This window comes from Chelon labrosus (assembly GCF_963514085.1).
Source record: "Chelon labrosus genome assembly, chromosome: 14".
Lineage (NCBI taxonomy): Eukaryota > Metazoa > Chordata > Actinopteri > Mugiliformes > Mugilidae > Chelon > Chelon labrosus.
Window position 1 is genome coordinate 4,522,146 of NC_140347.1, and position 27,701 is coordinate 4,549,846.

Sequence of the window (27,701 nt, forward strand, 5' to 3'; positions counted from 1 at the left end):
AGTTCACTTTATTCTCTCACACCCGGAAACCGAAACACCATCTCTGACAGCGGCTGTGTTTGTTTTATTTTTATTTTGTTTGCCGTTAGTTCTCTTGTAGCTAACGTAGCTAATGCTAACCGGCTAGCATGTGTCAACTGTCAGAGTTGGTTCATGTGGTTGAAGTTAAATAATGAGACGCGGACAGAAATAAACAATAATAAACCGTAGTTTTATATAATCTGCAGCAGAATGAGGGTTTTACTTGGAGTTAAAACGCAGCAGCTGATCAGGAGAGTCTTCAGTCCGTCAACAGCAGGTGAGAGAAGAGAAGCTTTAATTTAAACATTTAAACATGTTAAATTAGCGACTGTTAAACGTTTATAGTCATAACTACGGCAGAGGGTTAGGGCCAATTAAAAAAAAAAAAGATTAATTATTTATTTTTTGAGAATTTAGAGAAAAAAATGTTTAAAAAATAAAAATAAAATGTAAAAAAAAAAAGAAAATCAGAAAATAAATTATTAAAAAATCAGAAAATAAATAAAATAAAATAAATTTAATTTAAAAAATACAAGAATTCAAAACATTATTTATTTATTTATTTATTACCATGTCCCTAATGAATCGTCCTTCATAAATAACACTGTTCATATTAATTAAATTATTAAATAATTGTGACTTGTAATATTTGCACGTCTTCTTGGACATCTCGTGCGTTTTTTAAAATATTTTAAGGCTTTATTTCATTTATTTGTTGGTCTTGATCTTATTATATATTCCTATTATTAATTAACTGAGTGTCTATTTTGATCAAACTGTACATTTCTGCCTCCAGTTTGATTCATGAAGCACCAGTAATAATCCAAACTGTCTCAGAGGACGTTAGAGGACGTTAGAGGACCCAGAGTCCCCGTGTCCCGTCGCTGTAGTTTAACAGGATCACGTTGATGCATGAGGAGCCTCCTGTAGTTACGTTAAATATTTCCTCATTAATGACCAGAGTCTGTCCTCAATAACCCTGAACCCTCTCTTCTCTTTGACAGTACGATGGCGAGCGTCTCCGTCCAGACTCCTCTGCACCTCCTCTCCAGGCGAGGAGACGCGCCGGCGCCCCTGCATGCTCCGACACCTGACCTCCAAAATAAAAGCCACTGGTCCCATCACGGTGGCCGAGTACATGAGGGAGGTGCTGACCAACCCTGTGATGGTACGGGATGACGCCTCCTCCTCCTCCTCCTCCTCCTCCTCCTACTCTAGTTTCACCTCCTCTGACCTGATGCTGTCCTTTCAGGGTTACTACGTGAGGAACAACATGCTGGGACCTGACGGAGACTTCATCACGTCACCAGAGATCAGTCAGATCTTTGGAGAGGTGAGGCTGACGAGGACGAGGACGACGTTGTTAAATACGTCTATAATCTATCTCTGCGTCTCACGGTCATGTCGTGTGTTTGTGTTGCAGCTGCTCGGCGTCTGGGTCGTCAGCGAGTGGATGGGGGCCGGTCGACCCAAACGGCTGCAGCTGGTGGAGCTGGGACCTGGACGAGGATCTCTGGCCGCCGATGTCCTCAGAGTGAGAGCGTCTCTGTGACTGGACCGTGGACACGTTGTCAGAGTCCTACGTACGTGGTGAAGCAGCAGGTTTTTGTCTCTCGTCTCTCCAGGTGTTCAATCAGCTGCGCTCGGTGCTGGGGGACGCCTCCGTCTCTCTCCACCTGGTGGAGGTGAGTCCAGCTCTGAGTCGACTGCAGGCTCAGACTCTGACGGGGACCTGCAGCCGCGAGGCCGAGGACGAGGACGAGCCCGTTTACAGACGGGGGGAGACTCCAGAGGGACTGCAGGTGTCCTGGTACCGCCGCTTAGACGACGTCCCTGCAGGTACTAATACTACTACTAGTTCTACTACTACTACTTCTAGTACTACTAGTACTACTACAAACTGTGACGTGACAGAACATCTACACAACTACAGCTCTAGTTCCTGGTCTGAAACGATACCTGTCAACAGAGGAGGAGGAAGAGGAGGAGGAGGTCCAAGGAAGGAGTAGAACCAGAGACAGGGTCATGGACCAAGGAGCATTGAGAAGGAAGAGGAGATGAAAAAGGAGGGGGAGGACGAGTAGAAAAAAGGAGAGTAGGGAGAGGAGAAAGAAGGAGGGAGAGGAAGAGGAGGAAGGGTAGGATGAAGATGAAAGAGGAGAGAGAAGAAAGAATTGGAGGAGTAAGAGGAGAAAAAAGAGGGGATGATAGAAGAGGAGGGAGAGAAAGAAGATGAAAGAGGAGGAGGAGGAGGAAGGAGGGAAAGGAGAAAGAAGGAAGAGGAAGGGTTGCAGGAGGAAGATGAAGAAGAGGAGGAGGAGGAGGGAGAAGGGAAGAGTAAAGAAGATGAGGAAGAAGAAGAAAGGGAGAAGAGGAGAGGAGGAGGAGAAAGAAGGAGGAGGAAGAGGGAGAAGAAGAGGAGGAAGGATAGGATGATGAAGATGAAAGAGGAGGAGAAGAAAGAAGGAAGAGGAAGGGTTGGGGAGGAAGATGAAGTAAGAGGAAAAGGAGGAGAAGGAAGAAGAGAAGATGAAAGAGGAGGAGGAAAAGGAGGAGGAGGAGGTCATCATGTGTCTGAGGAAGGTTCAGGTTCAATGATCTGACGTCTCAGCTGCTCCCTCAGTGGTCCTAATGTTATGGCTGATCAGTGTCTCTCCTCCTCTTCCTCAGGGTTCAGTGTCTTCGTAGCTCATGAGTTCTTTGATGCTCTACCTGTCCACAAGTTCCAGGTGAGTTAATAAATAAACACTGACCACGTGACCACGTGACCATGTGACCATGTGACCACGTGACCATGTGACCATGTGACCATGTGACCACCAGGGGGCGACACACAGGAACTAGTCTCTGGTTGAACTCTGTCCAAGTTTCCATGTCTGACTTTACCTTCTGGAAACTTTAGTTGTTCAGCTCTCTCCCCCCTCCTCCCCTCTCCCTCCTCCCCTCTCCCCCCTCCCCTCTCCCTCCTCCCCTCTCCCTCCCCCCGTCCCCCTCCCTCCTCCCCTCCCCCCCGTCCCCCTCTTGTTTGTTTATGTTGGACAGAGGACAGACCGAGGCTGGAGGGAGGTGATGGTGGACATCGTCCCAGACAAACCGGACCAGCTGAGGTTCGTGGTGGTGCCGTCTCCGACTCTGGCCTCGTCCACGCTGGTCCAGGTCAGTAGGTGGAGACGCTGTCGTCCAGCTGAGGGCTGCAGACACACCCATCAGCCATAACATTAGGACCACCACCTCCCTGATATCATGCAGGTCTCCCCTGTTGTTGTGACTCATCAGAGAATAGACACGGGTCTTCTGAAGGTGTCCTGTGGTGTTAGTGGGGGGCGGGGCTAAAGTTTCCCAGCAGAACATTGATCCTTAAAACATCTGATGGTGTTTTAGACATTTTTAATCGTCTTATCTCGTCTTTAAAGTAAAGACTGATTCATTCAGGATCTTGAGCTTTAATCTCAGTAGAAGTGAACTCTTGGTTTCTATCGCCTCCATCTGCTTCTATTTTTCTACCATCTATACGTTGACCGTCTGTCTGACGGCGTCTCTGGCTGCGTTCAGACGCTTTGAACATCCTGCCAGACGCCGTCATCATCATCATCATCATCATCATCATCATCATCAGAAGCAGCCTGGCTAGATGAAGAACCTGCTCTTAAATCCAGTGTGAAGGCTCCTCAGAGCAGCGCCAATGTTTCAGAGACAGTTATGTACACCAGTCAGCCACAACATTATGACCACTGACAGGAGACAAGTCAGTAACATTTAAACCATCTTGTGACAGTTCAATGTTCTCCTGAGGAACTTCTGGACCTGGCATTCATTGGTGTGGATGTTACTTAGACATGTAGCACCCACCTAGACCAGACCAGGCACCCCCACCCCATAGCAATGACACTCCTTGATGGCAGCAGCCATCCCCAGCAGGATGCAGCCACAAAAACACTTTAGGAACAACTAAAAAAACAAAACATGAAGAACAGCACAAGGTGTTGACCTGGCCTCTAAATTCACTAGATCCCAAACTGATCCAGTATCTGTGGGATGATCCACAGAGGCCCCTCCCCTCAGGTCTTCGTATCAGAACAAATGGTCTGTGTTTGACCGTATGTTTCCACCAGATGACTCCAGATGACATCAGCAGGTGTCGTTGTGTTTCTGTAGCCAGGTGAAAGGCGTGACCACGTGGAGGTGTGTGCAGAGGGCGGGGTCATCATCCAGCAGCTGGCCCGACGGATCGCGGAGGACGGGGGCGCGGCACTGATCGCAGACTACGGCCACGATGGAACCAAGACGGACACGTTCAGAGTACGAGACTCATTAACACGGTTCTTATTAAAAGTCCGTCGTCATCTCGTCTACGTGTCTGAGGAGATGAAGATGAAGTAGAAACACTTCCATCCGTCTGCTTCTCTTCCTCAGGGGTTCAAAGGTCACAAGCTCCACGACGCCCTGTCCTCCCCCGGCTCGGCCGACCTCACCGCAGACGTGGACTTCAGCTACCTGCGGAGGATGGCCGGAGGGGGCGTGGCCTGTCTGGGACCTGTCACTCAGAGGAGCTTCCTGAAGAACATGGGCATCGACACCAGGATGCAGGTGAGACGTCAGGACGTCAACCAGGACGTCAACCAGGACGTCAACCAGGACGTCATCCAGGACAGATACTAGTCAGGAATTATTTATTTATTAATTAATTAGTTGAGGTAATTTAAATTAAATGAACCAGTTTCAACAACAGCTGAACATCTACCGTCCTACAGATACTGAACCATCAGCTGTTACTATTAGCATCAAGAAAGAAAGAAAGAAGGAAGAAAGGAAAGATCAAGGAAGGAAGGAAGGAGTGAAAGAAGGAAAGAAAGAAGAGTAGGGAAGGAAGGAAAGGTGGATGGAAGGAAGGGAGGAAAGATGGGTGGATAGAAGAACGGAAGGTAGGAAGGAAGAGAACGGAACGGAAGGAAGGAGTGAAAGAAGGAAAGGAAGAAGGAAGGAAGGAAAGGTAGAAGTAAAAAGAAAAATAAAGGATGGAAGGAAGGAAGAAAAGATGGAAGGGGAGGAAAGGAAGAAGGGCAGGAGGAATGTAGAAAGTAAGGAAGGGAAGAAGGAAGGGTAGATAGAAGAAAGGAAGGTCAAAAGGAAGTAAGGGGAGGGAGGGAAAGAAGGAAGGAAGGAAGAAAAAAAGGAAGGAAAGAGAGGGAAGGAAGGTAGGAAACATGGAAGGAAAGGATGAAGGAAAAAAAGAAGGAGGAAGGAAGTAAAGTTTCTCTTTGTTAACTTCTTCCTGTCGTTATTTATCTCAGGTTCTACTGAGGAGCTGCAGCGACCCGTCCACCAGGAAACAGCTGATCAGCAGCTACGACGTGTTGATCAGCCCGGACCAGATGGGCGACCGCTTCCACTTCTTCAGCCTTCTGCCCCACGGCCGTCTGGCCACGCCCCCGACGCCAGAGGGGCTGAAGCTGGACAAGAAGAAGAGCCCGGCGCCGCTGCCCGTGGCCGGCTTCACCGAGCTCAGCTTCTCCTGAACCGGGTCGGGTCTCCTCGGGACGTCCCGGAGTCTGAACTGTAAACGTAAAAACACATTTGTAGACTCTTCAGAGCGAATGAACAGCTGATAACCAGGAAGTGGAGTCAACGGTGACTTCAGATCAAAGGTCAACTGGTGGCCAGAGGTTTCTTCTTCTTCTTCTTCTTCCCTCAGCCTGAGCTCATCTTGAAGCAGTTAGCTGAGCCCGCCGCTCCTCCGGTAGCAATTAAAAGATTTAGTTACCCTTCAGGGGTGGAGGAGGAGGAGGTGGGGGTGGAGGAGGGGGTGGAGGAGGGTCATGGCTGCCAAAGCAAGCAGCCGTCCTCCAGAGGAGCAGTGGAGCGAGGCGATCGTGTTCAGGTTTGTTAATTAAATGATCGTTTCCGGCTTCTCCTCAGATTCAGGAGGAAGAGTTTGACCCGTTGGAAGAAATTATTAAAAACCTCTGGAGCTCAGGATCAATAAAACGTTTCTCTCTCCTCATGTTTTGTTCTTTTCTGCCCGTTTGAAGACAAATTTATTCATTTATAAACATTTTGGGTCATTTAAAACCACAAAACTACTTGTCACTGTGTATTTTTAGCATGCTAGCAAGCTAAGATGCTACAGTACATGTCACATTATGCTAGCTAGTCAAACATTGTCACATGCTAATGCTATGCTAGCTTGTTTGCTGCAGAAGTGAATGTAAGAAGCACCGTTCTGTGCTTTCTGTGTCTTTAATCTTCACAAAGGTTAGCACAAAGTTAGCATAGCTCGTAGCCTCACATTGAGAATGCTGGCTATAAAATGCTAACACTTCCTGGATCCTTGTGAGAGGTGCTAAAAATGCTAAATGTTAGTTATTCAAGTTTATTTAGAGATGTTTCAGAAGCTTGAACTCTAAAATGCTAAATGTTAGCAAATTTGCTACATGCTATGCACTGTTTTTAAAATGCTAATACAAGCTAAGATGCTACCTGCCACATTATGTCATGACGCTGCCCTGTAAAGATAAGGGGTTGGTGAAATAAGTAGAGCCCTGCGATGCAACATTTGTTCCCCAAAGTTTTTAATATTTTCCCATCAGAATCTTCCACCAAACATTTCTTGCAAAAATATAAAACATGTGAAATAAATTCTCAGGCTGGAGTCAGATCAGGATTGACGACACTTTAGAGTTCAGAAAAGACAAAGAGACAAATAGCAGCTCGAATCTCAGTTCGTCTTCGTTCAGAAGTTCAGAAAGAATCGCTCTGAAAAGAACGTGGTTTGTTTTTCTGCAAAAGTAAATTAAGTTTCATGAGTTAGGAGTCTTAAAATAAAACTAACTTTACCAAGAAATCCACTGCTTAAATGCGAATGTTAGCATTTTACCCTAAAATGCTAAATGTTAGCAAGTTGAAATTATAGCAGGCTAACTGCTGCATGCTAAACTACCTTTTTAACAGATGTTTTTAGCATGTCAACAAGCTACGGCACTTAATGTTAGAAAATGCTAGCTGTTAAATATTGTAACATGCTAATATTGTGCTAATTTCTTTGATGTAGAAGCTAATCTACGAGATATTTATTTTATTTTAAATTTAAGTATATTTTACGAAGTTTTAAGAACCAGTTTTGACAAGGAAAAGAGTTAGCACAAAGTTAGCATAACGCGTAGTCTGTGGAAATTACAGTCATATTGAAAATGACGAATATAGCATGCTAACATTAAGCTTGTAAAATGCTAATCTTTCCTAAATCTCTCAGAGGTTCTAGCATGGGAAATTTAGCAAGTTATTCTAAAATGCTAAATGTTAGCAAGTTAGCCTCTGGCAGGCTTAATCTTATATGCCAAACTACCCGTTCACTGGGTATTATTAACATGCTAACCACTTAAGATATTATTATTATGCTAGTTTGCTACATAGGCTAATCTGTGTCCTATGTTGAACTTTTAGACAAATTTTAAATCTTGTAGAAAGCTTTCAGCAGCTTGAACCAATTTGCTGTTATATACTGACTTTATATAATGAGGAACGTTAGCACAAAGCTAACATAACGTACAGCTTATTGAATAAGAGCCACTTTTAAAATATTGGATATATCACGCTAACATTTAACGTGTAAAATGCTAATCCTTCCAGAATTTAGAGTGCAAACTTGAGTAGACTAGTAGTCGTGATCGTCAATTTGATATGTAGCATGTTAGCATAGCAGTGTTAGCTCGTTACGTTTCTGGAATATGCACAAGGGACGTGGTAAAGGTCAGAATAATGGGATAAAACCCAAATTTAAAAATCCCGGGCATCTCCACATCGTATCTTAAGTTTGTTTGTCGGGTAGCATGCTAACTACCGAGCTAATATCGTCATTAGCCTTTCAAGCTGAATCTGACTGAACCACAGCAGGTTTTTAAGAGGTTTCCTTTTCTTTTTTGGGGGTTTACGAATATCTTAAAGGGGAATTTCTGTTTTTTCCAACCTGGACCTTATTTCTGGCATAAAACACGATCATTTACTCACCCATATAACTATGGTGTTATTCGTATTCCTTTGGGAGATATTTAGATCAGCGTATATCCATATAGTGGGAGTGAATGGGGCACCGAAACGCAGCTACTGCTAGTTTTTTGCAGCATGGCAGTAGCAAATTACAGGTAAACAAGCCGACCGTTGCGGGTGCGCGTGGCGGTCAGAGACGACATCATCCAGGTCAGAGGTTAGTAGGTCAATCTACAGACCCCGGATGATGATAACAGGTAACTCTGGACTCAACGGGGAGTAGCACTAGTGTATCATAACAAAATATTGGTGAAATGAACGAGTTTCGTGGCAGATGATTCATTATTTAGAGGCTGTATCCAACAAAGGTTCAAAAAAGGCAACTGGACTTGTAGAGTTTTTTTGAGAAGACGTTTCACCACTCATCCGAGGAGCTTCTTCAGTTCTAGGGGACTGGTGGGGAGTCTGAGGTTTAAATAGGAACTCCTCCTGAAAACTAAGAGGCTGCATTTCGGTGCCCCATTCACTCCCATTATATGGATATGCACGGATCTAAATATCTCCTAAGGACTACAAATGACACAAAAGTTATATGGGTGAGTAAACAACCATATTTTATGCCAGAAATAAGGTCCATGTTGTAAAAAACAGTAGTTCCCCTTTAAGATATTGTCGTTATTTCTTTACCAAACTCCAACTAATTAATTTCTTGGTTCCCATTTGAGTCCAGGTTGACTCTCTACTCCGTTCTCATTTAAAATAACAAACTTAATACTTTTGCAGATGAACGAACCAAAATAAAACTGTCAGTTAAATTCTCTGTGAAAGAAAGTTTTCCCAATAGTGCAAAGAAACATCCCAACAAGAAACAACCGACGACGACGACGACGACGTTCGGGACAAATTCAAGGCGGAGGATGTTTGTTTTTCCAGTTAGAGCCACAAAGGAACAACGTCTCTACACAGCTTCATGACACCTACCACGCAGCAGTGACCTACTTACAAATATATACGGGCTAAGAAATGTGTATAAAGTCTCCGGGTGCTCAGCCCTTCACAGCTCCACTGGCAGACGTTGGTTGAGGAGGGTCTGTTTGTTTTATGGCTTGTAGAAGAAAAAAACAAATCAGGAAAAAATAAAAAGGAGAAAAGGTAAAATTCTCTGGACCTGAGGGATCGTAGCAGTGAGCGTTTCACGGCGTCTGAACTCAGCTGCCTGACCGACGGGCTCCTCATGTGAGGACGTGGACACCGGCCCCCGGTGGGGACGCCCCTCTAGGGGTCCTCGTCCATGTCGTCCAGGTTGGGCGACATGATGAAGTGTCTGGGGCAGTACAGGCCTCTCTCGTCGGCGTACTCCTCCCAGCGGGCGTCGTCGCTCTCGTGGGTGATGTAGCGCTCGCCTCGCCGCGTCTCAAACTCCCTGAGGTCGACCCAGGTGTGGTAGTCCTGGAGACGGAGAGAGGAAAACGGGTGAAGTCACAGATAAACAAGGTGTTTGTGGAGGTGCGACGGCTCAGAGGCGGTCTCTGCTGGGGGTTACCTGCAGCCAGGGGTGGCTCAGAGACTTGTCCACGCTGTAGCGCTTCCTCATCTTCACCTGCAGCAGGTTGTTGATCAGGTCTTTGGCTGTCGGACAGAACAACGTTAATGACACAAGATTAATCTGATTTAAGTCACAGACTCAGAATTAAACTGTAGTTCAGTCTGAAACATGAACTGAACTGAACTTTCTCAGTGTCCTGGTTAAACAGGTTCAGGTGTGAACACTGATCTGGTCTCAGTCCAGATGTGGAGGTGGTCTGGGACAAATACTCACATATAATATCTTAACAGTTGACTTTTCAGTGTCAAAGACTTTACAGCTTGTTAACGAAAAGCTTGTTTACTTCCTTCTTTCCTCCTCTCCTTATTTCCTTTCTTCATTTCCTTCCTTCCTATCTTCCTTCCTTTCTCCCCTTATTTCCTTTCTTCATTTCCTCCCTCCTTTCCTTCCTCCCCTGCTTCTTTCATTCCTTCCTTTCCTTTCTTCATTTCCTTCCTTCCTTCCTTTCCTTCCTTCCTTCCTTTCTCCCTGTCTTCCTTCCTTCCCCCCTCCTTCTTTTCATCCTTCTTTAGTTTCTCCTTAGTTTCTTCCTTCCTTCCTTCCTCCCTCCTCCTGCATTCCTCCCCCTCATCTTCATTTCCTTCCTTCCTATTTTCCTTCCTCCCTCCCTTCCTTCATTTCCTTCCTTAGTTTCTTCCTCCCTCTCCTACTTCTGCCCATCCGTCCTTCCTTCCCTCCCTCTTTCCTTCCTTCTCTAAAATAACTACCATCATAAATAAATCAGATCTTAACATGTGAGAGTCTTTCCATCTTGTTCCAACACACTGACCACATGATGGCGCTGCTGATTTACAGACGCACAAACTGAGATCAGATCTCAAGTGCTGGCTGGGGACGCATGTGGAGACACATTTATATTAAGACCAGGTGGAGACACAGGGACTTAGAGATGGACCAGGTCTGAACGGGGCCTACATGTATGTATATATTCAGGCCAGTTAATCTTCTTTAATCTCCAGATCACTGTAACTTTATATTCATTAGCTGATGTTTCAGGGTTGGTTCTTTGTGACCTCGTCTACAGTGTCCTCAGTGTCCAGTGTCCCCTACCTTCCTCTGAGATCTCCTTCCAGGGGTTGGGCGGGTACATGAAGGCGGCATTCTGGATCTGGTCGTTGATCTCCTCGTCCTCGTTGAAGGGGAACGTCCCGCTCAGGCTGACGTAGACGATGACGCCGACCGACCACATGTCCAGGGATCGGTTGTAGCCTTTGCTGCGGAGCACCTCAGGCGCCAGGTAGGCCGGAGTACCGACCACCGAGCGACGGAACGACTTCTCCCCGATGATCCGGGCGAAACCGAAGTCGCAGAGCTTCACCTGGCGGAGAAGTTCAGGAGTCAGACATTTAAAAAAAGGAGACGAAAGGTGACTCTGGTTTTAGGAGACGTGGTTCTGACCTGAGGAAAAGGCTCCGCCGAGGCCAGGAGGACGTTCTCCGGCTTCAGATCACAGTGGACGATGTTCTTGAAGTGAAGGTGCCTGAGGGCCACGAGAATCTGAGGACGCAACAAACAAGACAGAGGATCTGAGATCTCAGAAACAACCTGGATTTAACTAATCAAACAGGTAAGAGCCTCCTATTGGATAATTACTGCATGGGTGATTCTTTCAGCTGACAACAAGTTATTTAACCCCAAGTGATGCAATGAGTAGCTTCTCATTTCTTCAACAACCATGTCTAAAGACACATCCTGTGGTCGTGGAAAAGATGTTAGTCTGTTTGAGAAGGGTCAAATCATTGGCATGCATCAAGCAGAGAAAACATCTAAGGAGATTGAAGAAACTACTAAAACTGGGTTAAGAACTGTCCAACGCATTATTAAAAACTGGAAGAATAGTGGAGAACCAGCATTTCCACACGTACAATGTGAAGGTACCTCAAGGTATTGGGACTGAACAGCTGTGTAGCCTTCAGAAAACCACTAATCAGTGAGGCTAACTGGAAAAAAAGGCTTCAGTTTGCTAGGGAGCATAAAGATTGGACTCTGGAGCAATGGAAGAAGGTCATGTGGTCTGATGAGTCCAGATTTACCCCATTCCAGAGTGATGGGGGCATCAGGGTAAGAAGAGAGGCAGATGAAGTGATGCACCCATCATGCCTAGTGTCTACTGTACAAGCCTGTGGGGGCAGTGCTATGATCTGGGGTTGCTGCAGTTGCTCAGGTCTAGGTTCAGCAACATTATGTGTCCAAAGAATGAGGTCAGCTGACTACCTGAATATACTGAATGACCAGGTTATTCCATCAATGGATCATGTTCCAAGATGACAATGTCAGGATTCATGGGGCTCAGATTGTGAAAGAGTGCTTCAGGGAGCATGAGACATCATTTTCACACATGCATTGTCCACCACAGAGTCCAGACCTTAACCCCATTGAGAATCTTTGGGATGTGCTGGAGAAGGCTTTGTGCAGTGGTCAGACTCTCCCATCATCAATACAAGATCTTGGTGAAAAATGAATGCAACACTGGATGGAAATAAATCTGGTGACACTGGAGAAGATCAGTAGTGGGCACTGACCTGTGTGACCAGGAACTTAGTGAGGCGTTCGGGCAGTCGACTCTTCTCGCTGGACAAGATCATCTCCAGCATGTCGCCGTGAAGTTTCTCCATGACGACAAACACCTGCTCGGGAGTCTCGAACATGCACTCCAGGTTCACGATCCCCGGGTGGTGGAGGTTCTGTCGGAAACCAGAGACGTAAGTAAGAGACTTGGCGACGTACTGATCTAAAGTTGGTAGCTTCCTTTGAAAGTTGGTCTTTCCTGGTCTTCTCCTGGAGTCGACTAGGAGAGCGTGAAGACGTATTGACGCTACAGGGACGTGGTTTTGGTTTGACCTAAACTAAATAACTACAAAGGACCAGACTTGGCTGAACATCCCTAGTTGTACCTGGAGGATGGCCACCTCGTTCCTCAGCTGGCTCTCCTGTTTTGTGGGAAACCTCATTTTGTCGATGATCTTGATCGCCACATCTCTCCCGGTCTTTCTGTGTTTACCTGCAAAGGAAAAGACAAAAAAGTGAACTCATTGCTAATGATTAGCTGGAAGGCTATTTTTCTATTGGGTTTGTCTTCTCACCTCCATAGACGATCCCAAACTGTCCAGAGCCGAGGACCTCGTCCGCAAAGATCTGATACACCGAACCGATATCCTGAACAAAGAACATTGAACCAGATCAGTTTTTTTATTTTATTTTATTCTAAAATCTTTTAAAACAAAGGTTCAGTTTAGAGTCTTACCACGTTTTCTTGTATCTGCGAGTTGGACACTGATATGCTGATGGAAAGTTCCTCTGAGAAGACACGAAAACAACAGATGCATTTAAATGTACCAGCCGGCCAGGGAGACGTGTGGGGTTTTATTTTGATAACCCTCAAATCGTTAAAGCCTCATTTCCTTTGTTTCCTTGTTTGCTGAAGTGATTTTTCCAGCTGAGATCAAATCAGCAGATGTGTTTGTTCAACTCCTGATGAAGGGGAACGGCTCGGACGGCAATCTCCGAAGCATTTCTCACACAAATAAAAGTGAAGTAAGTACTTCCTGCCTCCTCTGTTTTTATTTTTATTTATTATTTACTGGGTCCTGTGTGGAGTACTGTAGAGTCTGTGAAGCGCACGCTGTGTTAATTCAGCCGGACATCAAAAAGCCGAGGGCGCGTTCAGTGCCGAGAGGACTGATGAGCCGGTATTGATTTCAGATTGCCGGCCAGCGTTTGATCGGGTCAACCCCCCCTCTGAGATCGATGTCTGCAGTCTGATGTAGAGGAGGAGGCAGCCTGTTGATATTTAGATCACCGGTCACAGAGTTTGTTGTCACAGTAGGAAGATCTGTTAACTAGGAAAGTCCAGATCTGCTATAAGTGCTAGACACGTTTGTTCCTGCTGGGAGGCTAAGAAGCTAGGGGGAGCTACTGTTAGCAGGGAGGCTGGGGAGCTAGGAGGAGCTACTGTTAGCAGGGAGGCTATGGAGCTAGGAGGAGCTACTGTTACCTAGGAGGCTAGGAAGCTAGGAGGAGCTACTGTTACCTAGGGGGTTAGGAAGCTAGGAGGAGCTACTGTTACCTAGGAGGCTAGGAAGCTAGGGGGAGCTACTGTTAGCAGGGGGGTTAGGAAGCTAGGAGGAGGTACTGTTAGCAGAGAGGCTAGGGAGCTAGGAGGAGCAACTGTTACCTAGGAGGCTAGGGAGCTAGGACGAGCTACTGTTAGCAGGGAGGCTAGGAAGCTAGGAGGAGCTACTGTTAGCAGGGAGGCTATGGGGCTAGGAGGAGCTACTGTTACCTAGGAGGCTAGGAAGCTAGGAGGAGCTACTGTTACCTAGGAGGCTAGGAAGCTAGGAGGAGCTACTGTTACCTAGGGGGTTAGGAAGCTAGGAGGAGCTACTGTTACCTAGGAGGCTAGGAAGCTAGGGGGAGCTACTGTTAGCAGAGAGGCTAGGGAGCTAGGAGGAGCAACTGTTACCTAGGAGGCTAGGGAGCTAGGACGAGCTACTGTTAGCTGTAAGGGTTAGTAAGAGCTACTATTAGCTGAGAAGTTTGGAAGCTAGGTGGTGCTGCTATTAGTTGGGAGGCTAAGAAGGTAGAAAGAGCTATCAGTAGCTGGGAAGCTAGAAAGGTAGGAGAAGCTACTATTAGCTGGGAGGTTTGGAAGAGCTTCTGTTAGGCGGGAGGCTAGGAAACTAGGAAGCGCTACTATTAGCGGGGAGGTTAGGAAGCTAGGAGGCACTACTATTAGGGTTTCTCTAAACTGATCAGCCAATTACAGTTGTTTTTTTCAGACTAATATTCCATATGATACGCACTGAGTGACATTAGTTAGCATTAGCTTAGCATAAAGAATGGCAACAGCCAGTCTGACAGCCTGAACCAGAAGCAGTGCTGTGAACAGTCTATTTCTTCTTACTGTTAGTTATGTATTATCTGGGTCTATAAGGGTTCTACTGTCTGTCTACTGTAAAAACTGAACCAACACCCTGTTACATCACGGCAGCATTAACTTATTGATGTGTAATTTAATTGCAAAACAAAGCGTCCATTTTTGGACGGAAGCTCCACATCAATTACTCAACAGGTGGAAAATGCAGCCGACCGCATCCTGTTAACGGTTTTATAACGACGAAGGTCTTTAATAACAGATAATGGTCTTTTGTTGTTTTTTTTTTATCAATGAACAGATTTAATTTTGGGGATGAAACTTTAAACTCTTTATTTTCAGACAAAGAGACTTAAGCCTTCAACCTGAGATGAATCGGAGCGAGACGAAGCGGAAAATCCTCTGAAAATCCCTCCAATCAGGTTAAAATGTCAGCGGGTTGTGTGTGTTGTGTAACAGTGTTCTCCTGAAACACACACACTCCCCGTCCATTAAAATATAAAAACATATCGGAGTCTAATCTGATTTCAGAAATGACTCCATTACTGTGTCAGAGGGTAAAGACGGGAGGTAAAATAATCGGGGGCTGTGGGTTCATCTCTCCATCGTAAGCACCGCCTCAACAACATCTGCCTTTTATTACATAAACATACAAATATTAAAACATAGCGCATCGTAAAAACATCAAAACATATAAAAATCATGTTTTTATGTTGAGTATTTAGTAGACTGCAATCTTTAAACTAACCACTAGAGCCCACTAGATCCAACACTTTAGACCTTTAGGTGGAGCTGCTATTATCTCTTAGCTTCCTAGCCTCCCAGCTAATAGTAGTTCTTACTAACTTTCTAGCAAACAGTAGCTCTTCCTAGCTCCCAAGCTAATAGTAGCTCTTCCTAGTTTCCTAGCCTCCCATGTAACAGTAGCTCTTCCTAGCTTCCTAGCAAACAGTAGCTCTTCTTAGCTTTCCAGCTAACAGTAGCTCTTCCTAGCTTCCCAACCTCCCAGCTAATAGTGGCTCTTTCTAGCTTTCTTAACTAACAGTAGCTCTTTCTAGCTAATAGTAGCACTTCCTAGCCTCCCAGCTAATAGTAGCACCATTAATACGATTCAGGGAGCTGTAGCAATGATAGGAGAGAAAACCTTTATCGTAGGGAAGTAGGCGGAGTTAATTAATCTCAAGACCTTCAGACCTTAAGGGTGGAGCTATTATTATCTCACCTCATCCTCCCAGCTAATAGTAGCTCTTGCCAGCTTCCTAGCAAACAGTAGCTCTTCCTAGCTTCCCAGCTAACAGTAGCTCTTCCTAGTTTCCTAGCCTCCCAGCTAACAGTAGCTCTTCCTAGCTCCAAAGCTAATAGTAGCTCTTCCTAGCTTCCCAGCTAACAGTAGCTCTTCCTAGTTTCCTAGCCTCCTAGCTAACAGTAGCGCTTCCTAGCTTCCTAGCCTCCCAGCTAATGGTAGCACCATTAATAAGATTCAGGGAGCTGCAGCCATGAAAGAAGAGAAAACCTTTAGCGTCTGTGTTATTTTCTTTTCATACACTGGCAGTATTTTTATGTTCAGCTTGGTTCAGAGTTTTACAAGAGGGTCAGTGGACGTTCAAGGCAACCAGAGCTTTCAACGTTTGCAATCTCCTCCGTTTACATAAAAAAGTTACTTAAACTCAGACTGTGACAATGAGGTGGAGGAGAAGAAAAGCAGATCAGGTTTTCAGTTTGGATGTTGATGTGATATAAGAGAAACTGGAACACTAATCTGATCCAGATGGAGCTACAGTTAGTTTTTTAGAGAACATAAAGGGTTCGTTACTCACTGTGGTCCTTCCCGTGGCCCGACCCCGTGATGACACTGGCCTTCGGCGTGACGGGCATCAGCGCCTGTCTGATGGCCTTCTCCCAGCTCCGGCCGACGTCCCGGCCCACGCCCGACGCCGCCAGGACGGGGTTGTGGTGCAGGCCGCCGTTGTCCTCGCCGACGTAGTACACCATGCTGGCTGTGATGACCTCAAAGCAGTGCGGGTTGCTGCCCTGAGGCAGGCTGCCGAAGTCCTGCGCCGGCTCCACCTGCAGGATCTCCGATAGAGGGATCTCCTGCAAAGCCAAAAAAATTGTGTCCGACGTTAAAGATGTTTACCGTACGTCCACTCTCAGCTCAGAAACCCAAAGCTCTGCACGCTTAAAACACCTCTCCAAGCCTCGCCATCATCAGCTAAGAGTCATATTGAGTCAGAAATGATCCTGAGGACGTAGTCTCAGCGCCTCCACCCGGACTCATCTCTGCTCTTTGCTGGACTGAGACGCTCCTTGAGTGTCAGTGTTTAAAAACTTCCCTTCCTTCCTTTTCTGGCGCTCCCCTCCACAAACCCTCACCCCTGCCAGATCAAACATATAAAGAAGAACGATCGTCTCAGTGGTGTCTTCGTGCCCCTCGGAGTCGTCTGAACGTTTTGTGTTTTGCCAAGTTTATCCTCCTCCTCCTCCTCCTCCTCAGCCACACCCATCCCATCAGCATCTTTTTCATCCTCTGATTAAAGAACAGGACGTGCCTCCAAAACTTAGGGCCACTTTGGCAGCGTGGCGGCGAGCCAACATCCCGACATCCCCAACAACCCCGGCTCCCCCCTCCTCGTCCTTCTCCTCCCCCTTCACCCCTCGCTCTCCCACCTTCTCTTCAAAGGGAGGTTTCTGCGGCAGCTTTGTGCTGAAGGTCAACAGGTCCCCGACAGACTCGAGATGAAAGGAAGTGATGGAGCTGCAGCTGCACTGATCCTCAACTCAGACAGTTTAAAGTATTTAAAGGAAACTGGATTTATATATAAAAAAAACTTGGAAAAATTATCTTTGCTGTCTTATTGTCAACAAATTGCACAACTGAATTTACTAATTTGAGTTGTGAAATTAATTTTAAAACAAAAAATGTATTTCAAACTGTCCACTAGATGTCACTAAATTCAGACACTCGTGACCTTTAATGGACACGAAGAGACGAGCAGCGATGTGTCGAACAGACGCAGTGAATATTAACGAGATTCAGAGTTGCGGTGATTGTATGAGAGAAAACTGTTTAGCGTTGAGAAGTGGGCGGAGTTTAACTAATCACAATTTTGACGCAATGGGAGTGACTGATGACTCAAAACTACAGAGTTCCCCAAACTTTTACCTGAAGGAAACATCGTCCACCATTTTGGCTCCTGCCACCAAATCCACCATGATGACAGCAGCTTGGAGCGTCATTGAGTATTTAATCGGCTGCAATCTTCAAACTGACCACTAGAGGCCACTACATCCGACACTACGGACCTTTAATGTAAACTCAGCAAACTACACTTTTCATTTTTGGACATGAAGAGACGCCAGCAGCGACGTTTTGACCAGACACCGTGAATGTTAATGAGATTCAGCAAGACAATAGGAGAGAGAAGTGGGCGGAGTTTAACTTATCTCAACGTTGAGGCGACGACCACAGTTGGGTTGATTGACGCATGACTCAAAAACTTCCCCAGACTTTTATCTGAAGGAAACATTTTGGTTCCTGCCACCAAATCCACCATGATGACAGCGGACAAATTCAGTTTCAGAAACATTTTGCAAAAAGTCCTAATATTTTGACGTTGTAGTCGGTGGGCTAAGCTAAATAACACACGTTGTATCACTGCCTTTAAACTGAACATTAGATCAGTCATGAAGGAGGATTTACATTAGAATACATTCACTAGTGTACCTAATGAAGTGGCAAGAGTAGAGATTTATTTCTTAATTATTTAATTTTTATAGTGGATAAGTTGCTTTGTTGATGCTCGATTCTGAACTTTTTAATATGAATTTGTCCCTTTTCACTAGCGTACCTAATGTTTTGTCATGGTTCTTCTATCAGAACCCTTTAGAAGCCTCTAACCGATTCTCCGTCTAATAATTACAGTGAATAATCTGGTTCTGCGTGGACAGGGATGTGTGTGTTAATATCTCATGAGCTCCGTGTTACAGTTTGAACCCGACTCCCACCCCGCTCGTCTTCACGTGGCGGCTTTGTTTGGCCGAGCGTCTGAAACCCGACGCCGGCTCTCCTACCTTGTAATACTTGGCTCCACTTTCATTCTGAAACAGAGTCAGAGTCTTGCTGTCCAGCCTCCAGTAATGTCTCTTCCTCTGGAAAGACAAAGAAAAACAAAAACACAAGTCATCAGACACAAATATTATATCGTTTACATATATTTATTAATATTTTTATCTCTGGCGTCCCACCAGGTTGTCCCGGCTGGTGTAGTGCACCATCCAGCCCTCCTTCACCACCGTGGAGCTTTTCCTCTTGGTGTGTTTGATGGACTGAACCACTCGCATCAGGGGGATGTTACTGCTGGTGCACGGGCTGAGACAAAACACAAATACAGAAATTCGATTAAATGTCGCGACCAGAGACGATTAAAAAAAGTTTGTCCAGTCAGGAGGGGGCCCCTACTGTTATTGAAACTTAGCACACTGCCACTGCTGTAGTTTTAACTGTGTCAGCCCTCAAGGGCCCCCCTCCTTTCTGGCCCAGGGGCCCCTAGCAGGTCGTGGCTAGTATCCGGGGGAGCTCACCTGATGGCCCTGACCGTCTCGTCGTCCTTGTCTCCGTCGGCGCAGGGGCCCTCCATGTAGAAGAGCTTGTCCTCGGGGGTGGACGTCTCGTCGGGGTCGTCCATGCTGTGTCCTCCGTCGCTGTTGACGTCGCAGTTGTCCACCTCCATTGTCGCCTCGGAGTCCAGACTGGGACTGGCCGGCTCTGAAGAGACAGAGAAAAATAAATTCATAAAGAAAGAAATGTTATGGAGCTGCAGTTCCTCTCATGACCAGTAGGGGCGTGGCTATAAATCTCTCCTGAAATCATAAATAATTGTAATAACACAATAAATCTACACATTTCTAGAATAAGTTTCAACATAATAAATCAGCATCATGTCATTTCAGACATATAGCAAAAATATAACAGGCTTGCAGTTCCTCTCATGACCAGTAGGTGTATAAATGGTTATAAATAATGTCCTTTAAGTCTTTAAAACCTTAAATAGTAAATAAATCTAATAAAACAATAAACCTACACATTACTTGACTAAGTTACATCAAAATAAATCATCATCATCTCATTTCAGACATGTAGCTGAATGAAAATATAACAGAGCTGCAGTTCCTTCAATGACCAGTAGGGGTGTAAATGGTTATAAATGACGTCCTTTAAAACTCTAATAAAAGCAGAAGGTAATTTATTAAAAATTCTATGTCTCATGTAGAGTTAAAGCAGCTGGTCGATTAAAACATTAGCTGATCAATATTTGCAACAAGTTTGTTTAACTTTGAAGCAAAAACAGCAAAAAATAATCGCATTTTGTGGTTTTCTTTGTCGTCTATTAAAATTAAACTGAAAATTGACTTTGATATTTGAGTTTTTTGGACGTTTTACTTCGATTTAAACTCTTGGAATCGATATTATCTGACGTTTAAAGACTGAAACTGTGTCTGAACTTTGCTCTGAAAGTGATTTAACGGATGAAAAAGCTGACTCACCTCCATTAAAGTCCACCTCGCCAAGACAGTCTCTGGGAACTTTGGCAGCACATCTCTTATGGCAGTTAAATTTACAATCTAAAGAAAAGAAAACAGGTTTTAATAAGAGCTTCCTCAGAGTGAGCGACTCTCTACAGCGGCTTGAACGTCTCTGGAGTCTGGACTCACCTTTGCACTGCAGCCCCTGGCGGAAGAGGCCCTTCAGCAGGCGCTTGCAGAACTGGCAGATGGTGGGACGGGTGTAGGTGTGGACGGAGAAGGTGTGGGGGACCTTGACCCGACCCAGGACCATCTTCTCCATCCATATGGGGCGGCCGCTCAGCAGGGAGTTGCGCTTCCCGGCGCCCAGGAGGGGGCGCTGCAGACGAAAAACAGTGACACAATATAAGACGGAGATCACAGCGATTCTTCGTCCTTCTACCTCCTCAGGATTATTATATTTATTAGAGTAAACCCGGCGACTTCTTTTGGGATTTTGTCTGTAACCTCAGACTTTGATTATTTTGACTATCAGCACCATTTATTTTATTTATTTTTCTACTTCTGAGTGAAAGGAAACGAGGGGGAACAATCAGGGTTCAGGAGGTTCGTGGCTGAGACACCAGATCCTCAGATTTGTTCCCTCATCGATGAAGTCTTTTCTGTCCACGAGAACAATGAGCGTCCTTGTACGACGTGCCGCCTGCAGACCGCCGTCCTGGCAGGAGCAGGAAGCATGTGACACAATGGGCCTGAATTAGTACAGAACAGTTTGATAATCCACCTTCTCGCTTCACTGGGTCCTGGTGTCCCAGGACCAGAGATCTGAAACGACCAGAGACAACGAGCTGGAAGGAAGAGCTTCTTAAAGGAACAGAGACCTTTAATGCTGCTCCGGGTACTTTTAGGTATTAAAAGTTTGGTTTTAGACAGATCAGATTTTTTATTAAAAAAGAAAAAAGAAAACATGATAAACAAGTCAATTTACCTTTAATATCTGACAAAAGAAACCAGGAAGAGAAGTAAAGGAGAAACTAGTGGTTATTAGATTCATATAGAAGCAGACGTTTGTGTAGAAGAAGACAACAACAATGACAACAACGAAGAAGAAGAAGAAGACAGTGAAGACAAATAAGAAGAAGGTGATGAAGTAGACAAAGAAGTAGAAGATGAAGAGGAAGAAGACGAAGTAGAAGGTGAAGAAGAAAACAAAGATGAAGAAGAAAAAGACGAAGAAGAAGAAGAAGGCAAATAAGTTGACGAAGAAGACAAAGAACGCAGAGAGCTAAATAATCTGTTATTTTCTAGTCTAAAGCCAAACAGAGAACATTAATCTCAGTCTTCATGTTGTTTCTCCTGAGGTGATTTCTTGTCTTTGAATGAACCAGGAAGTTGTCTCCATGGTGACCACTGGTCCAGGTCTATCTGGTCTAGGTCTATCTCTGGTCCAGGTCTATCTCTGGTCCAGGACTATCTCTGGTCCAGGTCTCTCTGGTCCAGGTCTATCTCTGGTCCAGGTCTATCTCTGGTCCAGGTCTATCTCTGGTCCATGGATCATTGTGTTCAGCTCTAAACAAACCTGGTTCTTCTCCAGATTTAGACAAACTCTCAGAGAGAAATTACTTCTCTTTCAGGTTTTTAGTTTCATAGATTAAAGGCTCAAAGATAAATTTACTTTTTTTGGTTTGATTTTTAAACTGAAAATCAAATAAACTCTTATTCATTTTATTATTATTTTATTTTCTAAAACTAAACTTGAAATACCAAAAAGGTCACGGACCAAGTCTTACATTAACTTTTTCCTTTTTAGTTTTATACTACATAATAAAATAATGGTTGCCTTTTATTATTTCTAAAATGTTTGGATTTAATAATAAAAATCAAATCAGTTGTTTACCCAGTTTTCATTTCTGATACTTTCTTCCTTTTTTAAAGTTTATGCCTCGTCCGGTTCTGTTTCAGATTGATGTGAATAAACTAGAGCAGTCAGGAGTGTGTATGATAAAAACATAACTGTGTGATGGAGCTGATAAAAGTCATGTCTCTGTCTCTCTGTCTCTTTTTAACTGGATGGAAAATCAAGTGCTTTGCCTCCGGCCACAGAGACAACGAGTGTCGCTGCTGGTTGCACAACCACAGATTTGCTCAGACTTTCTAAAAGAGACAGAGAGACGGGGGGAGGGGGGGGGGGTTCAGGTGGCGAGGTAGACCCACCTCCTCCTGAGGCGTCGGGGCGAGCTCGACAGACGGCGGACGGGCGACAGACAAGGCGGAGCCAGGCAGGGAGACGTTGGACAGTCGTCTCTTCTTCACTCCACTGCAGTTGTTGGGGATCTTGAACGCACAACGTTTGTGGTAGTTGAGTCCACATCCTGTAGAGTTAGAGAGTTGTTTAAAGTCTTACTCTGTTCTGTCAGGTTCTGATCTATCCTGGTCCACCTCTAAGTCCCTGTGTCTCCACCTGGTCTTAATATAAATGTGTCTCCACATGCGTCCCCAGCCAGCACTTGAGATCTGATCTCAGTTTGTGTGTCTGTAAATCAGCAGCGCCATCATGTGGTCAGTAGAATATTGTAGCAGCTGCTGTCTCTAATGGATCTCTACCTACCGCTGGATCAGAACCATCAACAGCTGGTTGTTGACTTGGAGACATGATCCAGATGTTGGAACAAGATGGAAAGACTCTCACATGTTAAGATCTGATTTATTTATGTTGTTAGGTATTGTAGAGAAGGAAGGAAGGAAAGTAGTAGGGAGGGAAAGAAAGATGGAACAATGGAAGGAAAGAAGGAAGAAGGTAAGTAAGGAAACAAGGAAGGGAGGGAAGGAGGGAAGGAAGGAAGGACAGAAGGACGGAAAAAAAGGAAGGGATTCAAGGGAGGGAGGAGGGAAGGAAGGAAAGAAAACAAGAAACGAGGGAGGGTGGAAAGAGGCAAGAAAGGAAACAAGGAAGAAATGAAGGAGGGGGAAAAAAGAAAGAAGAGAGGGAGGAAGAAAGGAAGGGAGGAGGGAAGGGGGCAAGGAAGGAAACCAGGAAGGAGGAAATGAAGGAGGTGAAGGAAAGACGGAAAGAAGGGAGGTAGAAAGGATAGAATGAAGGAAGGAAGGAAGGAAGGAAGGAATATAGGAATCAAGGAAGAAAGGAGTAAGGAAAGGAATGAAGGAGGGAAGGAGGGAAAGAAGGAATCAAGGGACCAAGGAAGAAGGAAAGGAAGGAAGGAAAAGAAAAAAGAAGGAAGAAATAAAGGAGACAAGGAAGAAAATAAGGAAAGAAAGAAGGATGAAGGAATGAATCTGAAGGTCTAAAACGTTCCGTCTCTTTTCTCTCTCCTCGTTATTTCTTCAGTTCAGACTCTAAACAGTCTCACTCAGACTAAAAGACGTCCCGCTGCGTCGGTTCAGACCTCGACATAAAAATAAAACCCACAGTGTGAAAATGACTTTGTTGTGTTTGTGTTGGACAGATCTGAGGCGACGTCTCGGTCAGAGAGGACGTGGCAGACATCAGACACTACAACCACGTCCAGCCTCCTCTGAGACTCTGCTGAGCTCGTTAGAGCTTTGATTTCTCTTACATCTGGCGACACACATCACTTCCTGTCATAAAGCTTTAATTGACAGGAAGCTCGTCTGAATTGTTTTTAATAACCAGATTTCCTGCCGTTCATTTCTGCGGGCGGTGGAACGTCTGTTAACTTTTTATAAAACAAGAAAAAAACACACGTGTAGAAGCTGAAGCTGAACCCAGAGTAGACGCCTCTGGTTTCTGGTTTGACTCTAAATCTGCGGCGCCGCTCACCTTCACATTTGAGGCCCTGACGGACGAGGCCCCACAGCATCTCGCCACAGTCGTCGCAGAAAGCCGGAGCCTTGTAGGAGTGAACGTAGAGAGTGTGAGGCCGGATGTGGAAGTCCTCCTCCGTGGCCAGAGCTGAAATGGACAAATTAATAAAGTTCATTCATTTATTCATTCATTCATTTTCGCTTATTCAAAGTCGGGTCGCAGTATCGACGGGCTGAGTAAGGAACTCTAGACGTCCCTCAGGCGTTCCCAGACCAGACAAGATATATAATCTGGGTTGGCCCCGGGGTCTCCTCCCGGCTGGCAGTTCTCAGTAAACTTCCAAATGGGGCATCCCAACAAGATGCCTGTACCACCTCAGCTGGCCCCTTTCAATGTGAAGGAGCTCCTCACCCTCCTGAGCCCAGCCACCCTCTGAAGGAACCTCATTTCAGCCGCTTGTAACCACGATGCCATCATTTCGGTCACTACTCACAGTTCATGACCAGAGATGAGGTTTGGAACGAAGACAGACTCGAGATACTTGAACTCCCTTCCCAACCTGGAGCACTCTGGAGGTGCTGACCCTCATCCCAACCGCTTCACACGGCTGCAAACCGAAATTAATAAAGTGAGGAACAAAATAAAAAAGGGACAAGGGACACTTCCCATCTTTAGGACAGTTTGCTAGTTGAGCGGCATAAATGTGTTAATTAGCTCAGATCACGTTTGTAATCCTGTAGATCTATGATCTATGTTGATTATATAGGATCAATCTGGGAGTCTGGTTGGGGTCTGATCTGGAAGTCAGTCAGCTCCGCGTTTGGAAAGTCCCCCTACGACTTTTGAGAGACTCTTTACTGAAGAAATATTAAAGTTTCGTTGCCTCAGATCCGTTTTAAAGATGCACAGACCAAATCCTGAAAGATCTACAACATAAATCATGATCATCTGAGATCACTCTGGGACTTAGAGATGAATCCACACAGGTTGAGGTCAGACGTTTCCCATCATGCAGCAGAGAGGCCTTTAGCTGCTTAGAAGTTCCCCTGGGTTCCTCTGGGACCTCTCAGACTATTATGGAGTGATCTTTGTTGGTGGACCACTCCAGTCGTCTTCAATCTGTCTGACTGTGGATTATTTGTGGGTTCCAAACTCTTTAGAGATTGTTCTGGAACCTTTTCCAGCCTGATGAGCAACAACAACTCTTTCTCTGAGCTCCTCAGAAAGCTCCTTTGTCCACAAACATGTGTTGTGAAGATCAGACTGAGATAAATCCCTGATTTATTTAAACTAAACCAGGAACTGAACCACACCTGAGACTCATTACATTGATGGAAACACTTCTGAACACATGGACTCTGATTTAATCCTTGAGGAGCTCCTCTCTGATATGTAATATTGGCTAATTTTCCTGAATTAACAAATACACAAGTATAATATTTGTATACTTTCACGACTTAATGCTAATGTTTCAAGTCAGTTTTATGCAGAAACATAAGGAGGCAAACACTTTTAAGCTGCAGTTTATGTTGAGCTGAGTTGTGTGTATGTGTGTGTGTGTGTGTGTGTGTATATGTGTGTGTGTGTGTGTGTGTGTGTGTGTGTGTGTCTCGTGTGTGTTTCCAGCGAGGTCTAACTGAAGCCAAAGGAAACAGATTTGTCGGATTAGTCATCCACGGCTCTGGAAGCAGAAGCAGCATGAACACTGACAGTGATAAGAGAAATAAACTCTGCAGGGTTTTGCAGCAGCAGAAAGTGGAGGTGGGAGGAGACGGGAGGAGGAGATGAGAGGAGGAGATGAGAGGAGGAGGAGGAAGTGGTCGCGGTGCGGTTCAGGCTGCGACTACGTTTTCATCCTCGCCGTGTAATTCAAACCTGCCGCTGCTCCTCCGGCTGGGTGTTTGACTGTTACGGTGTCAGTTTTAGTTTCTACAACCCGACCTCGTTGACTCAGGAAATGACAACTCTCTACATAATATTATGGTTAGAGTGAGGCTGCCGGGGGACGGGGGCGAGGGGATCTGGGACGACCTCAACGTTAAACGAGGGTAGACCACGCAGAGACAAAACATATAATGTTCGTCCATTCATAAAAACAGCTAGGGGTTGTAACTGTGACATTTTTTTATGCCTGTCATACCAAAGAGCAGTTCAGTCCAGAGTGTGATTGTTTTGAATTAAAACCTTATAAAGTCCTGAGACCTCGGCACGCTGCCGTTTAAAACATTACGCAGTTACAGATTTTAGACGACACACATGCAACATTTGGAAAATACAAAAACTAAAACAGGAATATCAGGAAAAAACAATCACTTGCTTTTTGTTTTCCTAGACAGTGATGAGTTGAGTTCTCAGGGTAAACATATATTCTAGGAAGATCTACTGTTAGCTGGGAGGCAATGATGCTAGGAATAGCTACTGTTAGCTGAAAGGCTAGGAAACTAAGAAGGGTTGCTATTAAGTGGGAGGCTAGGAAGAGCTACTATTCGCTGAAAGGCTAGGAATAACTACCACTTGTCGTAGAACTATATATTATTTAACAAGTCATTTCTCTCCTTAGCTTTACAAACAAACACAAAATGTTCATTTTTCATGAACGGAAGCAAAAAGGAGTTAAAGGAACAAAAGTGAAACCACATTAAGCCCCGCCCCAAATGATCTGATTTGCTGAAGCATAATGAGTTCCCAACAGAGAGACTCCAGATAAACTTTACACCACATGTCCTCCAGATGTTGGATTAAAGCTGGAACCAGGATCAGGAAGTGCAGGAAAGGCGTTAAAGTCTAAACTGATGGATATATTAATTAACAAAAGTTGCTTCTTACCAGAGAGAACCACCTCGACCAGGTCGCCCTCATGGATCTCGTCCGCCGACGTCAGACGCTGGAGGATGTTGTCCGAGTTCAGGTCGTGACGGAAGAGCAGGATCTTGTCGTACATCCCGAAAAATCCACATTCGGGAAACTGAGGAGGGAAACGAGGGAAGGTTACGACAACGCAGACATGGAGGATGTGATATACGGTGATACCGATGCATCAAAAACATCACTGATGTGTCCCAAACTCTTTTCTAAAACATCCACCGAGACGTACCTACATATTTTAAACTTCCACTGCTTGACTTGACTCATTATAGAAGGTTCTAATGGTTGCACTGGTTGAACTTGACTTGGGTTATAAAGTGTACAAGAAAGATTAGCAACTACAAAGAAACAAAACTATGTTAATTTAAAAAAAACACACCAGACTCTGCAACGACCCTTAAGGTACGAACACGCCAAACCAACAACAGAGATCTACCGGAAGCAAAGGCCAACTATGACGTCGTCTGGACCAAATAATTGCACTTAAACGCACCGTAAAGACAACCAGCATCCAGCTGCTATATGGTCTGCACCTCTACAAAAGAGAGAGAAACAGGAAGGGCTACTATTGGCTAATAAGCTAGGAAAAGCTTCTACTAGCTGGGAGGACAGGAAGCTAGGAAGAGCTACTGTTAGCTGGGAGTCTAGGTAGCGAGCAAGAGATGGTATTGGCTAGGAAGCTAGGAAGAGCTAGTATTAGCTGGGAGACTAGCTACTATTAGCTAGGAGGTTTGGAGGCTAAGAAGTGCAACTATTAGCTGGGAGGCTAGTAGGCTAGGAAGAGCTAGGAAGCTGGGAAGAGCTACTATTAGCTAGGAGGTTTGGAGGCTAGGAGGAGCTACTATTAGCTGGGTGGATTTGAACCTTCAGATGATATGTAAGATAAGAAAAGCGTGTTTTTTTGCCACCATCCCGCATTTTGTATCTGTTTAAAGAAAGATCGATTTTAATTCATAAAGAAGAGGCTTCAAAGTGCGTACAGATCCGTCCATGTGTCCTAATGGATCCACTTCAACCTGCTGACCTTCATCCTCCTCCATCTTTAT

General features: G+C 45.1%; 2 protein-coding genes across 2 annotated transcripts in view; one reads left to right on the forward strand and one right to left on the reverse strand.

The window, feature by feature from the left end:
• Window positions 1-30: 30 nt before the first annotated feature.
• ndufaf7 (NADH:ubiquinone oxidoreductase complex assembly factor 7) lies at window positions 31-5,778 on the forward strand. Its single transcript, XM_084560449.1, has 10 exons — window positions 31-298; window positions 1,026-1,189; window positions 1,274-1,354; window positions 1,445-1,555; window positions 1,647-1,860; window positions 2,692-2,750; window positions 3,064-3,177; window positions 4,177-4,320; window positions 4,435-4,608; window positions 5,313-5,778. The coding sequence occupies exons 1-10, from the start codon at window positions 232-234 to the stop codon at window positions 5,535-5,537; spliced, it is 1,353 nt and encodes a 450-aa protein (XP_084416575.1). The 5' UTR covers window positions 31-231; the 3' UTR covers window positions 5,538-5,778.
• Window positions 5,779-6,297: 519 nt separating this feature from the next.
• The window catches only part of LOC311499467 (serine/threonine-protein kinase D3-like), a 38,743-nt gene continuing 17,339 nt past the window's right edge, over window positions 6,298-27,701 (reverse strand). The window contains exons 3-19 of the mRNA XM_084560447.1: window positions 26,617-26,755; window positions 23,806-23,937; window positions 22,221-22,378; window positions 20,196-20,385; window positions 20,028-20,105; window positions 19,065-19,248; window positions 18,729-18,852; window positions 18,555-18,632; window positions 16,301-16,577; window positions 12,855-12,907; window positions 12,694-12,766; window positions 12,505-12,611; window positions 12,133-12,294; window positions 11,009-11,107; window positions 10,661-10,928; window positions 9,548-9,633; window positions 6,298-9,453 (exon numbers count right to left, since the gene is read on the reverse strand). Of these exons, the coding sequence (XP_084416573.1) occupies window positions 9,280-9,453; window positions 9,548-9,633; window positions 10,661-10,928; window positions 11,009-11,107; window positions 12,133-12,294; window positions 12,505-12,611; window positions 12,694-12,766; window positions 12,855-12,907; window positions 16,301-16,577; window positions 18,555-18,632; window positions 18,729-18,852; window positions 19,065-19,248; window positions 20,028-20,105; window positions 20,196-20,385; window positions 22,221-22,378; window positions 23,806-23,937; window positions 26,617-26,755 (2,382 nt within the window). The 3' untranslated portion in view covers window positions 6,298-9,279. The remainder of the gene's footprint in view (window positions 9,454-9,547; window positions 9,634-10,660; window positions 10,929-11,008; window positions 11,108-12,132; window positions 12,295-12,504; window positions 12,612-12,693; window positions 12,767-12,854; window positions 12,908-16,300; window positions 16,578-18,554; window positions 18,633-18,728; window positions 18,853-19,064; window positions 19,249-20,027; window positions 20,106-20,195; window positions 20,386-22,220; window positions 22,379-23,805; window positions 23,938-26,616; window positions 26,756-27,701) is intronic.

Bases quoted from the DNA above. Each gene is read 5' to 3' on its own strand.
- ndufaf7 (XM_084560449.1), top strand. From the start codon at position 232: ATGAGGGTTTTACTTGGAGTTAAAACGCAGCAGCTGATCAGGAGAGTC. The intron at 1,556-1,646 runs GTGAGAGCGTCT...TCGTCTCTCCAG, and splicing joins TGGCCGCCGATGTCCTCAGA to GTGTTCAATCAGCTGCGCTC. The intron at 3,178-4,176 runs GTCAGTAGGTGG...GTGTTTCTGTAG, and splicing joins CCTCGTCCACGCTGGTCCAG to CCAGGTGAAAGGCGTGACCA.